General features: G+C 39.8%; 1 protein-coding gene across 1 annotated transcript; it reads right to left on the bottom strand.

Moving 5' to 3' along the window:
• Nucleotides 1-5641: 5641 nt before the first annotated feature.
• On the bottom strand, nucleotides 5642-8498 carry LOC137882191 (interleukin-17C-like). The gene is made up of 3 exons (XM_068724354.1): nucleotides 8241-8498; nucleotides 7907-8136; nucleotides 5642-6368 (listed from the first exon to the last, which is right to left on the bottom strand). Exons 1-3 carry the CDS (start codon nucleotides 8265-8267, stop codon nucleotides 6110-6112), a joined length of 516 nt encoding a protein of 171 aa, XP_068580455.1. The 5' UTR covers nucleotides 8268-8498; the 3' UTR covers nucleotides 5642-6109.
• Between the last annotated feature and the right edge of the window lie 5415 nt (nucleotides 8499-13913).

Here is a 13913-nt window from a genome sequence, read left to right as displayed (position 1 = left end):
CGAAGTGGATGACGACACACCACCTCAAGCTCAACCTAGACAAAACTGAGCTACTGTTCCTCCCGGGGAAGGGTTGCCCGCACCGGGACCTGTCCATCACCATTGATGATACCGTGGTGACGCCAACTCGGACTGCGAGGAACCTGGGTGTGACCCTGGATGACCAACTGTCATTCTCGGCAAACATTTCATCCGTTACACGCTCCTGCAGATTCCTGCTCTACAACATCAGGAGGATTCGTCCCTTCCTGACTGACGAGACGGCGCAGGTGCTCATCCAGGCTCTCATCATCTCCCGCCTGGACTACTGCAACTCTCTACTCGCCGGAGCCCCGGCGTCGGCCATCAGATCTCTGGAGCTTGTCCAGAAAGCCGCAGCTCGCCTGGTGTTCAATCGCCCCAAGTTCTCCCACACAACTTCCTTTCTCTGTTCTCTACACTGGCTCCCTGTAAGAGCTCATCCAGTTTAAGACTCTGGTGCTAGCCTACAGGGCAGTGAAAGGAACAGCTCCTTCCTATCTCCAGGCCACGGTCAAGCCCTACACCCCCGCCCGACCACTTTGCTCTGCTGCCTCGGGGCGATTGGTCGCCCCGTCGCTCAGAGGTCCCGGCGGCCGATCGACCCGGTCACGGCTGTTTTCTGTCCTGGCCCCACAGCGGTGGAATGAACTTCCCACTGACGTCAGGACAGCGGAGTCGCTGCCCATCTTTCGGCGCAGGCTGAAAACCCGCCTCTTCAGGAAGTGCTACCCTGAGCCTTCCACTCAGCGCTTATTGTTTTCATACTAGCTTGTTGCACTTATTGTATTCGTATTACTTATAGCACTAACTGTTTTTCTTTGTTTCTGCACTGCACTTTGGCTCTGAGTTATGCTCTGCTTCATGCTCTTAGATGCTTGTTTGGAAAAGGAGATGTACTTATGACTTCTGGTGACTAGTAGTTCTTTTGATTACCAATGTTGAATGCACTTATTGTAAGTCGCTTTGGATAAAAGCGTCTGCTAAATGACTGTAATGTAATGTAATGTAATGTCTATAAAGTAACTCCACCACAATCACATGACTTCACGTTAGTCTATAAAGGAACTGGTAACTAGTTACTGAAGTTTCAGGTAGCCATGATTTTAACCTGTAGAAAGTCCTCTTTACAAATAGATGTTATGTAGTTTTGTACATGGAGAACAAACAATGTGCAACGATTCAACCAGACTGACATCTGAAAGAGACACAGATCCATCTGAGCAATAACATCTATTTGTAAAGAGGACTTTTTACACCCCGAAAACATGAAGGACCATTCAGACATATAGAGTAGTCCTCTCACACCTATGACTGGATACAACCAAGCTGTAGAGCGGGAGATTACTGACTTTAATAAAAAATATCAGATTACAAAGGGATCTCACCTTGTTGCTCAGCATTTCGAAACCAAATCCAGCCAACAATTGCAATGTATTATTCATTAGTCACCAAACGACGGAGTGCAGCTAACAAAGACAGTATTTTAAAGAAATATGTGCTTTCCTCAAAGGCAAATCTCATGATTTAAGAGTGAACATGTGGCACTTCTAAGCTGGTTTCTCCACCCCGAGGTCGGATCATTTTCTGGAGTTGGGAACATTTTGGTAACAACTACAATTTCTTTGGAGCTTTGTATTTCCCCCCCCCCCTCTCTCAAGAGTGTGTTGTTTCAATCAAGGTATCATTTCAGCGGTCAACACCTGGCATTGTATTGTATTGGTTGGGTATAATACAAGAGCAAAGGTGAAATCTGAGAGCAGACGTTGTCACGAGCACAAATAAGCAGCTTACGTGCGAAGAGAAGGGCCGAAGCCGAAGCTCAGGAAATCTGTGCAAGCAAAAGGTACATTTGAGTGCAAGCATGCACTTATGAGCAGAAGCAGAGCAAATACAAGCGCATAGCATGGGACTGTTTCAGTAGGATGACAGGGTTTTGTGGGAGAACATTACACCCTCGTGAATGAAGACAGGGAAACAAGATCCATACAAATGGGACACGCCAGACCACAAAAGGGTTGAGAAGCTTGGGTTACTGCGACGCCACCTCCGCCCTCACCTGCAGGGTGAACGCATGAAGGACGAGGAAATCTCAAGGAGAAAGGTTTTAGAGGATGTTTATGGAACAAGAGATTAAGAAGGAATAATCACAGCGAGTTAATAAGTGACCAAGGTGGATGGAAGTTGTGTGCTAAGAGGAAAACCTCAATTATGTGTGGGCCGCCATCACTAATGGGCATATTTTCACCTTATACAAATACTGTAACCACAACAAGAGACACTGCGGGATTCATTTATCAGGGTTGGTTTTTTTTTGTTTGAATTCCCAAGCTGGTGTTTTTTTCTAGCCAGAAAACATGCCCCTGTGTTTTTTTTCTACACGAGACGTGCTGAGACACGTCACAACATTCAGAGTAGACGGGCATCGCCGCTCCGCACTGGAGGAAATATTTCGTCCCGATGTTATCAGAGTGGTTAGTGCGCCGCAGCTGCTGGAGACGGGAGAGGAGGAGGGAGTTTCTGAGGTTGTACAGCCACAATTTATTCACACGTCTGAATCTGGGCGTACACATTAAGGGGAGACATTACAAAAACATTTTTGTTTGTGCACTGGTCAATTTTGGTCTACTTTGTCTGTTCACGTCTGTAGATTTCCCCTAAATTCACCAAATGTTACCATTAAATAATGCCTAATTTGCATATTTAAACATATAATTTAAAGAAACTTGTAATACAAACAATAATCATCTTAATGTGAGTGATGAAGTGGTGAAGTTTCATGGTGATATCTATGAGTTAATAATTGTTTGACCCTATTCACCTGTAGAGTCTTCTAAATGTCTGTAATTTAACTAAACGTCTCTTTAAAGGACGTTTTCTCTAAATGACCTTTTTCTCAGACTCTGATCCAGAAATCTTCACTTCAGTAGCGCTGACATCCACCAAACTTTACACTTTCATTCCTCTTTATGTTCTGAAGCTTTCTACAGAGGGGTTTGCTCACACAGCATTCAGAGACTCATTTATACTACATTTTCTAAACTGGTTGGTACAAGCTTATAAGCAAGGAGATAAAACAAGGAGGAAATAGATTTTATTTTGCATGGCTGTTGACAGTATTTTCTGCTTCATGGGGCAATATAAAGAAATAACCAAAAAGATAACATCGCATTTGCAAATGCAAAGCCACATTTCCAGAGAACTTACAATGTCAAATGGGGAAGTTGGAAGGCAATAACATCTAGGTGTTGTTTCAGTTGAAGGTTGAGTTGTGCAGCAGTATGCATACTCTGACATTTGATAACCAAATAACCAAAAAAAAAAAAACAGATTCATATTTCAAGGAGAACTAGTTCTGCTCTGGAATACATGAGTGTGGATTTCAGTTTTCTACGATTCCAGCTGGTGACATATTTATTATTTAACTGCCGTTAACATTAATTTATATTTATTTTATCATTACCTATTGGTTGAATTCATGGGTTAAATCATCACGACTCGTGCATTATGCATTTTTAAGCGTGTGTGTTGCAGCCTAAATATAAAGTGTTGCCATTTGTTTTTGTGTATTTTCAATGTAAAAGCACTGTCGTCACGTCCATCGTGTGTGAAAACCTCCACAGGTTGCTTCCTGTTACAAATTAACTCATCTCATCCATAAATGCTTATTGTGTCATATTCTAGAATTTTGCTGGTTACATTACTTTTTGGTGTTTTTACTACTTTTATCACTCTTTGTGATAAGGTTCAGTGGTGGACTTTATATGTCTTTTTTTTTGTCTAAAGTCTTAAACTTGAGACACATCGTGACAGATGGACACATATAAAGATAAAGCACTTCATTGCTAAGATGAAGACAGAAACCTTTGTCATCTGACACACCATCCGTTTGGGTGTTTAATTATGTGTTTAATTATGTTGTTACATCCTGTTGTCATGCAGAGACACCTAGTGGACATTTTTCACACTGCAACGGAATAATGTGATAAACTAGATTGATAGCCTTACAGTGGTTTGTACGTTTAGTTGCTAATGTGTGTGGAATAAATATATTACAAATAAATATTTTTTTTTATTGTTTATTTGCAATGATGTGTTAATTTTACTTACACACGCCGGTGGTGGAAAGTACTTTGTACCTCCTCTCCACTACATCTCAAGAGTAAATATTGTACTTTTACCCCATTAGTTGATGACTTTAGTTACTTTGCAGATTCAATACAAAATAACAAATTATGATTTATTATTATTGCACTTTGGTGATACTGGGGGGGCGTAAAGTGATGTAGGACGACACATAATATTATACTGAATTTCTATTTTTGGCACTTTCAGTATATTTGGATTGCAGGACTTTTCACAGTATTTCTGCACTGTGCAGCCTACGACTCCTATTCAAGCATAAAATCTGAGTACCAAACCTTAACCATCCCGTTGGGCTAGTGTCAAAATATGCACTCTTACTCTGAGTCATAAATCCGTAAAATCTGATCACACTAATAAGAAACGTATATATATATTTTTTTTCTCACTTACACTTTCCAAGAATTTCATTGTCGCCAATGTCCACCGTGAATACACGTCCATAAGTCCGCTTAGAACTCATAGAAACAGACGGTCTAGAACTCCAGAAGTTGCCTGAGAATCGTCACGTTTTAACGTTTTCTTCAGTATCAAAGTAATACGGTGATAGTTGTATGTGCATCTATGGGCACATTGCAAACTGGAAGTGCTAATAGCCAATTCGGCATAGTTATTTTGGTGCCTATTTGTCAAAATATTAACAAATAGAGGCTAAATCAATAAAGGATCAAGTTGTAGCCCACAGCTGAGTCCGCTACTGACTCCATAGCAATACTTTCTTGTTTACGTCCCACAAAGCGGCAGAATTATCGTAGATTATCTCTAAATAATAGACAGAAGACAGAATAATCAAACACCAAATGTATTAGTTATAACTCTTTATGTAACTTTGAGTATTAGTGAAATGATCTATGTGACATATTTTTACTGTCTGGCTGTGATTCAAATGAGGAGAAACAAAAGACATAACAAGACAAATGACACAAAGAAACCCTTTTATTTTATGTTCCAGACGAGACGAGCAGCAGCGCAGGTGTTCTATGAGGCTTGTTTGTGCTTTCACAATTTATAAAAGACTAAATAACTTCAACTTCACTGCCCCGGGGAAGAGGGATCTAATTACTCAACATCTAATTGGCCGATTCCCCACTGAGTTTATGCCTCAGGGTAAAACAATACATCACGAAATGTCTTTAAGTGTAAAACAATTAACTAATAAATCTAAACAAGTAGATTAATGGTCACATTTGAACCTCCAGAAGTGTTTCACACCTTTAATCCAGCAGAGGCCGACATTCACAGTTTAAAACAAAGGCAACTTAATTCACTGGCCACTTCACAGTGATCAAATCTACATTACATGTGATCACAATAAAAAAATTAAATAAAAATAAATATATACTTTTTTCAAAAATAATTAAAAAAAAAAAAAAGATTTGAAAATCCAATGAGCCCAAATCACATTGAGCCCAAAGAGTTTACGTCATATGTAAAACAGCACGCAACTTACATGAGGAGTTTGATGCTTTACCGTGTTTTTTAAAAGTAATTAATCAAAGTGTGGTTTAAAGATTTACGTAACGTGTGTGTAATGAACATCATGTTGTATTGAAGAAGACTTGAAACTAGAGATTGAAACCATAAACTCATGTTTACAATGTTTACTGAGGTAATAAATCAAGAGAGAAGTAGAGTCATTTTAGACTAGACTTCTATACAAGCAGAGGAGTCGCCCCCTGATGGTCACTAGAGAGAATGCAGCTTTAAGACTCTTCTGCATCGACTTCACTCGGAAGAACCGGAGGTAAGGAAACCTATATTTAGACGGCGTCCCTCACACGTTTTAAAAGTGACGCTAGAGCGTCATAGTTTGTAGCTTAGCGTCGGTATCTGAGGGGTACCTAACATTCCCAACAAACAAACAAAACATAAAACTGTAATAAATAACTGTAACTAATGACACCTTTATATATCACATAGAAACATATTAATTTAACAGATTATTCTGCTAGGTAGCTAGTTTCTTTGATAATTCCATGTACTTGGGCACAGCACAAGTGCAGCCCACAGGGACTTTGATCAAATCCTTGCCGACAGCGAATTTGTTTGGGTCTCGCGGGCACGGAGTCTTCCTCATGACCATCAGCGAAACGAACACGGGCACAGAGTTGTAGCGCATGTCTTCACGCTGGTTGATGACGCAGCCGCCACAAAGACACTCGGCAAAGGGGATCTCGTAAGGAATCCTGTTGTCTTCTCTGTTTAGGCTGATAGGAGACAATCACACACACACACACACACCAGACATCAACAGTCGGATTTATTTATGTGTGCATTTGTTCTCTGTTATGAATTGTTTACTATTTGTCATTTATGTGATTGTGAAGCACTGAGCTGAACCCAGGGAACGACTATTTAAAAGGACAGGGCTGCACAATTTATCATGTATCTTAATCAACGTCACAACGTCAACAAAGACTGCGTTATTGCACTGATGGAGTATCGGTAAAGCTGCACTTTAAAATGTAACTATCGTTGTCACAGCTCCGCCCCTTCTCTCCCGTCACTCTTTCTCTCACTCACCTAATCAGCTCATTCAGTGCACCTGTTAGTCACGCCCACCTCATCAACCCAATCACTCTCACCTGCTCTCTCTGCTGCACCTACTGTTTAGACCCCAGTCTCACACACACACACACACACACACACTCACTCACACACACACACACACACACACACTCACTCACTCACTCACTCACAGCCAGATCGTTCTCCGCTTCCATGCAAGACCTCCCAGCATTTCAAGACCCTCCAGCATTTCCCTTTGGACTGATTCCCCGTTACCGACCCTGCCTGTCTTGGACTACCCCGCCTTGCCTCTGCCCCGGTAATTCACTCAGCCTTCTGTCCCCGACCACGAGAGCCTGTCGCTGTATTCCTGTGAAGATTCAACCTGTTGTGTGTTCTGAAGAGGTTAAAGCTTCGATTCAAATCATCCCCGGTGTTTGTCGCACTGCTCCTGGGCCCTTACTACACCCGTTACAATCGTTCTTTCTTTTTTAAAAAAATAAATAAAAAATCTGTTCCTTTTGTGTTCATGTTTTGTGTGTTAAATGTCTTCAATAAAAGACATTAGAAATGCTTTAATTTTTTTTTTTTTTTTGTATTTTAGCAGAATTCTGAGCAAGACAAAACTTGAGTACACTTTAATATCTGTTTATTTATCGCAAGTAATATATTTAATACATATTATTCCGGTTTACTCGCGGGAACATTTGTGTTTATCCGCGTTAGATGCGCCGGAGAGGAGGAGCCATAAAGCGATGCCAACATAACTGATGCTGATTTATACAATACTTTTGTCCTTTTTTAAAATGTAGTACATGTACTTAAAACAGTATATTCACACTGTCGTTCAGCTTCTTTAACAAAAGTAAAAGGCCCCAGTACTTATTTCACCACTGCAGTATTGTTAATCCTACTTAAATTTAAAAAAATTATCTCAGAACTTTTACTTTTAACAGAGTAATAATGTTGTACTTGTATGTGTTTTTTTTCTTATTGGAGTAAATGTACTTGTAACAGAGTATTCTGACACTTCCATATTGTTTTATTAACATAAGTAAAAGATCTCTGTACTTCTTCCACCTCTGAAATATTCCCACTCATACTAAAGTAAATGTCTGAGTACTTCTTCCACCACTACAGTATTGTTACTTATTCTGTTGCGATGGTGATTACTGCTCAATCATGATAACAGTACTTGTCCCTCCGCGGTGCCCGTAGCTGCATGTTGTCACTTTACCTGTACTTCCACGGGGACAGGGAGCGGTTGCTCAGGTCTCCGCGCATTTCCGCGGCCATCTGCGCGCACGTCCGCGTGTCCTGCGTGTTGTGGAAAAACTTCAGTCTGCTCCAGTATCTCCTCTGAAACCTGCCCGCAGTGTTATTCACCTGTTCCACGCCGACGCACCTGGAGGACCTCCGGGCAGCAGCAGCAGAAGAAAGCTGGTCGTTGAAGATTAGCAGCGAGATCTGTAAACATTTAAAAACTCAAATATTAGTAAACACTCAAAGCTATAATATGAACAGTGTCTCTGATGTAAAGTGCGCTTCCTCTGGTCCACAGGCAGAATTACCATTTGCAGACTGACAAGTCTTGTCATCTTGAACCCGGAGACGTTTGACTGAGCCCGTCCGCTCCATTGGACGCAGTATTTATACACTGTCTATATATGTGAATGCTGCTGTGGTTTGAATGGGAAAATCCTTTTAATTCGAAGTATTTCCTTTTACTGAATCCCTGCCTCAAAGAAAGAGAAACGATCAGCATCACGACCCCGCCCCTCCACGCTGGGCGGTGTCTTTCATCTCCGAGCTCTGCTTTTAAACGTGGAATTACATTTCATTTAATTTATTAATTTATTTAATGCCACGCATTAATGAAAAACGTCATGCAAGGACTCAGTTTGGACTGTAAATGAAGCATTGTGTATATGAAATATATAAATGTACATTATGTATTGTTTTCATTATTATATTTCTTACTTTATCATTTATTATACAAGATCAGCTTCATTTATAACACAGACACTTAAATGCATAAACAACATAATTAAATCAATTAAGATTTTAAAATCAGTTAAAATACATATAGACTACAATTATTAAGCTGCCCAAAATGCAAAAAGGAAATAAACATACCGTAAAGAAACCAATTGTTTTTTCATAATATTTATTAACTTCCTTGACTTCAACAAAACTTTGAAAGTCCCAGTGAAACAGATGTTAATGTGAGAAAATACAGGCAAACACATTGTTTTTCATTTACTGATCAATTCTGAGATTTTGTGATCCATAATAGTCTTCTGTCAGACAAGTGGAAGGGAAAAAAAATCCAAAATACACATTTAGTTCTGTAGATCGTCTGTAGATTTCTCCTAAATTCACCCAAAGTTACCGTTAGATAATGCCTCATTTGCATTTTCAAACATAATTTGTATATATTTATTTATTATATTTTGCATATATCGTATAACAGGTACACAATATGACCGGAGATGTGATCTAAAAAGAAATGTTTTCATTTCGTCTGGACTTTGATAAGTCAACCTCAATTTGTCTGTGTTACTATTTTTTACACAACTTACACTTTTCTAATTTCTAACAGTTTTTCATTCACGGTTGGTTATATTTCTGAACAGCAAACACTTTAATGAACACACAAAAACTTAAAAAACCCACAGTGATTGATTATTTAGTCATTAATTATTGTAGAATTTCTGATTGTTTCTAATTATTCTTGTAGTTTTGAAGGGATGAGAGAAACAAGACAGATGCATGTCATTGCATTTGAATGTGCAACTATACTTTTTAATGTCTATGACATTTAACTTTTTCTTATGACCAATAAACACATTTATTCTCACGAACATATCTTTACTTTAAAGGTGCAGCATGTAGGATTTGGCATCATCTAGTGGTCAGGTTGAAGATTACAATCAACTGAAACTTCTCCCGTGTGCTAAGCTTAGGAGATCTACGGTGGCCGAGGTGAAAAAGGCGACTGTCCCTTTCTAGAGCCAGTGTTTGGTTTGTCCATTCTGGGCTACTGTAGAAACATGGCGGCCGGCTCTGAGAATACGACCTGCCCCGTGTATAGATATAAACGTCTCATTCTACCATAACAAAAACACAATGATTCTCCGATGAAGACATACAATTATTTATTAATTATGAGTTCCACCTTTACCAGCTGGAAAGTATTTATAAATACATATATTAATACACACACTCTCTGGGAGTATGTATTGTTAAAAAGCGTTATGCCAAAAATCCCAAATAGCTCATGAAATAAGGAATATTAATCCCACATTATTCATTATGCTTCACCTTTAATTATTATTATAATAATCAAAAATGTAACTAAATTAATGACATGTGTATTATCAAATGGGTTCAGTTTGTAGTTAAAATATCTAGTTCATTTTATGTTATTTTTGTAACTTCCACTGCTGCTGCTGCTGCTTTTATTTCTATCTATATAGAATGCATTTAAACATGCTGACTCTAATGCAAAGCATGCAACATTCCCCCACTAACATGACATCCAGTAGTTACACAGTTTGGTGCACAGATCCAGGGGAAGAGAAAACATAACACCCGGTGGACTTTGATTCAGGGGCAGAGCGGCTCACACGTGGTGACGACATTTCTTCTGTGTAGATTTGACTTCAACGTCTCCTCCCCCTCTGAACCTGGCAGATATAAATGTTCTGTAAGCTGTATTTAGACACACAGAGAGCAGCTCTGTCACATCGACTTTCGATCAAACTTCTGAGTATCATTAAAGTCAAACGGGGGAGTAAACAGAAAAAACAACAACCCCAGAGCACAAAGAGTATCAAGTTAAGTTGCATGTGTTTGCATTTCCAATACATTTACTATGAATACATCATCAGTGCACACATAGACTTGCTGACTCTGCTTCTTTAAATCACACCATCTGCTGACATGGCTGTTTTTAGAAAAGAAGGAATCTTCTAGCACCTTCACATCAGGAAGCCGGTCAGGGAAGTGCTGCTTGTTCGAGGGGGTTTTCCACAGTTACATCATCATCTTGTACTGTAGTTCAAACTTTTTCTCAGTGAATCAGCATCTGAGAGTCTTTGTCTAAATAGAAATATTGCACATTGTGTTTTAGATGCGCTAAAAATTCCTGATGATTTATGTTTACTCCACCAAGGTTACGTCACGCTGTTACATCACGCTGTTATATTACGTTGTTACATTTGTTGTGACGCTACGTTGTTACTTTACGTTATTACGTTACGTCATTATATGAACACAAGCCATGATCCTTTTCTACCCTTAACCAAGTAATTTTGTTTTCTAAACCTGACCAATCGTTTCACAACAATAACCACGTGGCACTGTACGTTTTTGCATACATGATACGGGGCTGATATGAAAAATATTCATGAAACTTATTTGAGCAGCCTGTTGTCTTACAGCGTTTGTAGCTACACCTACGAAAAATAATGCGCTGTAATTCGTAGATATCCCACGAATTGATTTAGTATGTAATCCACGTAATTATGAACTAAGTATAAAGACCCACACAAGGCAGGTGGGTCAAACAAACCCAGGCCTTTCCTCCAGGAGACCGTTGTTAGTGCAGCGTGTGAAAAAGGAAGTCAACATTGATTTATTTGTCACTTAACTTCCGTAAGTAAGTAACGCCATTTTTGTAGTTATTTTAACCCAAACCTGTTGAAGAAAAACATCATATAACATATGTTATGAACACAACACAGTTGGTTTTATACGTACATACACACCCAAAGCTGATCTAATGCATTTTGTTGAAACATGCATATCTTTAATCTAGATTTGTAGCACTGATAAAAGCTGTTGGAACACAAGTCAAACAGGCTGAGGTAACTTCTGGAGGCTCACAGGGCTTTTTTTTTTCATATATCAAGACTCTTGAGTACTTTCCAGTGATACGGCTCTCCAACGTGCCAACATCTTCCCGCGCGTATCATCAGCAGAGGAAGTGTGGTGTAATTCATAGCCACGGGCGCCAAAGAAATAGTGGGCAACATTTCACCTCCACCTCTGGGTCCACACAATATAAATGTACAGTCAACAGTTATATACAGTATATAGAAAAAACTAAACCAAACAAAAAAATAAATACGCAAAACCAGATTTTTTTAATTTGGAGAACACTGCTGTCTTATTATCACCTTGTGTGGCGTCAGGATATAGTTTTAATTTTTGTATTTACTAACAGGGTCTGTGTGTGTTCTGATAGTGTGTCTTGGCTTGGGTCTGCTGTGGCAGAGACGAGGGAATGACTCCATTCACACCGGGCTGGTGGAGCGCTGGATCGAACCACTTTGACTGTACATGAGAAGCGGACGTGGTTTAGCCCCGCCCTAAAGCTTCCCCTGCTTTACGGTCTATTTGACTCTAAATTGCTTTAGAGTTTTAGGCAAAAATTAACCTTTAAACTGTTAACTACACAGATCAATGATATTTTACTGCATTATCTTTGTCTTTTTACGGGAATTATTAATATATATATATATATATATATATATATATAATATAGTTTTTCTAACCAGAAAATGCAGAGGAGTTGAGGGCCAGTAAGAGGACAAAGTTTAGTAGACTTTTTAATGAATGAATCGAGCTGAGCGATGTTAAAGTAAGTATATGTGAAGTGTCCATTGTGTAATCCTCACTACCTGGGTGGTGATCGAGCTCACATAGCAGACATTCTTCAGTGTCACAAGCTTTGGTGACGTCAGTGGGGGTGATGCAACTTCAGTGCAATCTCCTCCTCCTCGGTATAAATGTGTGTCGCCTGCATTTAGATTCACAGGATGAGCTCAGTAACGGAGGTCAAAGAGCTCTGTTATAGATGCCTGAACCTCAGGCCGTGCTTATAGTAATCCAGCTGTGTAACACCTACAGTGTTATTAATGGACCAAGGGTTGTCTGTGCTAAAACCAGAGGTGGAATGTAACCATGTTGATTTACTCAAGGACTGTTTTAAGTGCAAAATTCAAGGTGTTTGTACTTCACATGAGTATTTTCCCAACTATTTAAACCTGGTTTTACCAGTGATCCATTGTTCGTTTTACTGTTATAATGTCATTTATTTGCTTTTGTTTTTTATTATTGTTATTTCTTTAACTGTTTTTGATTTGGAAACAATTTAAAGTGCCTAATCTTTTTGAAGTGCTATTCAAATAAAATGTATTATTTTTATTATTATTATTATTATTATTATTATTATTATAAGAATGTAGTGTTCCTTTATGTGTTGAAAAAATTCTCCTATTTTTTTAGCTAAATGATCTTATAGAATATGATGCACTGCTGTAGATTAAAGCCAACAGTATACAATATAAAAAAACTACAATATAATATATATTATTCTGAAATGGGCCTTCTGCATACTTTTAACTGGTCCTAAACCAGTCTCAGTTTAGTCCTGATCCTCTTTATGACCTCCATTAGTAAAAGAGACCATCAGAGAGAAGATGGTCTGTTTCTATAGAGTTGTTCTTAAAGCTTGTCATCGGGGCCACCGGGTCGGATTCTAGTGAAACCAGATGACATCATGCAGGTTCACCAGGAACTCCTTCAGCTCAGACTCCAGCAGAGACCGGTCCACCGTGGACAGACCCAGATCCGGCTTCACCTGCAGCCTTGGACCTGCAGTCTGGAGCTCCGGAGGGAGGAGGAGAGCTCAGCTCCTGGCAGCAGCAGCGTCTCCTCCTCCTCCAGGAGCAGAGCTTCTCCTCTCTGGAAGCCGACACCACGCTGCTGGAGACCCAGGACTTAATTGCTGGACCCGCTGGAGGGAAGGGAGGCACGAAAGAACCAGAACCAGGACTGAGAGGGGCAGACTGTCAGACCCTGCTGCAGTAAAATGAGAGGTTAGAGGGACTCTGATCCCTTTGGGTGAACTATTCCTTTACTTTTCTGAAATGTTTCGACCTTCTGCGACCGTAAAGCTGCGTTTTTCCTGCAACAGGTGACAGAGATTTTGAGAAACCCACCGACTGTGACTGTTTCCACTTTGAATACAAGATAATGATGTTGGAGGGAAATAATGAGATCCAGTTTACACGACAGGATCAGACTTCCTGCTGTGCTCTCTCAGCGTGTCTCTCTCTCTGGATTACCAGCGGGGCGCACTGAAAAACAAAACTGTCACAACCGAGGTGCATGAGCTGGAAACAGGCAGGAAGGAAACACCGGCAATCTGTCCCCGTGGATGACCAGAAACACAG

Source organism: Cebidichthys violaceus, unplaced genomic scaffold, assembly GCF_023349555.1.
Source record: "Cebidichthys violaceus isolate CVI_PGR_0920_01 unplaced genomic scaffold, fCebVio1.0.p SCAF_30, whole genome shotgun sequence".
Classification (NCBI taxonomy): Eukaryota; Metazoa; Chordata; class Actinopteri; order Perciformes; family Stichaeidae; genus Cebidichthys; species Cebidichthys violaceus.
The sequence above is the reverse complement of the archived record's forward strand: the minus strand, read 5'-3'. Positions and strand labels throughout refer to the sequence as shown.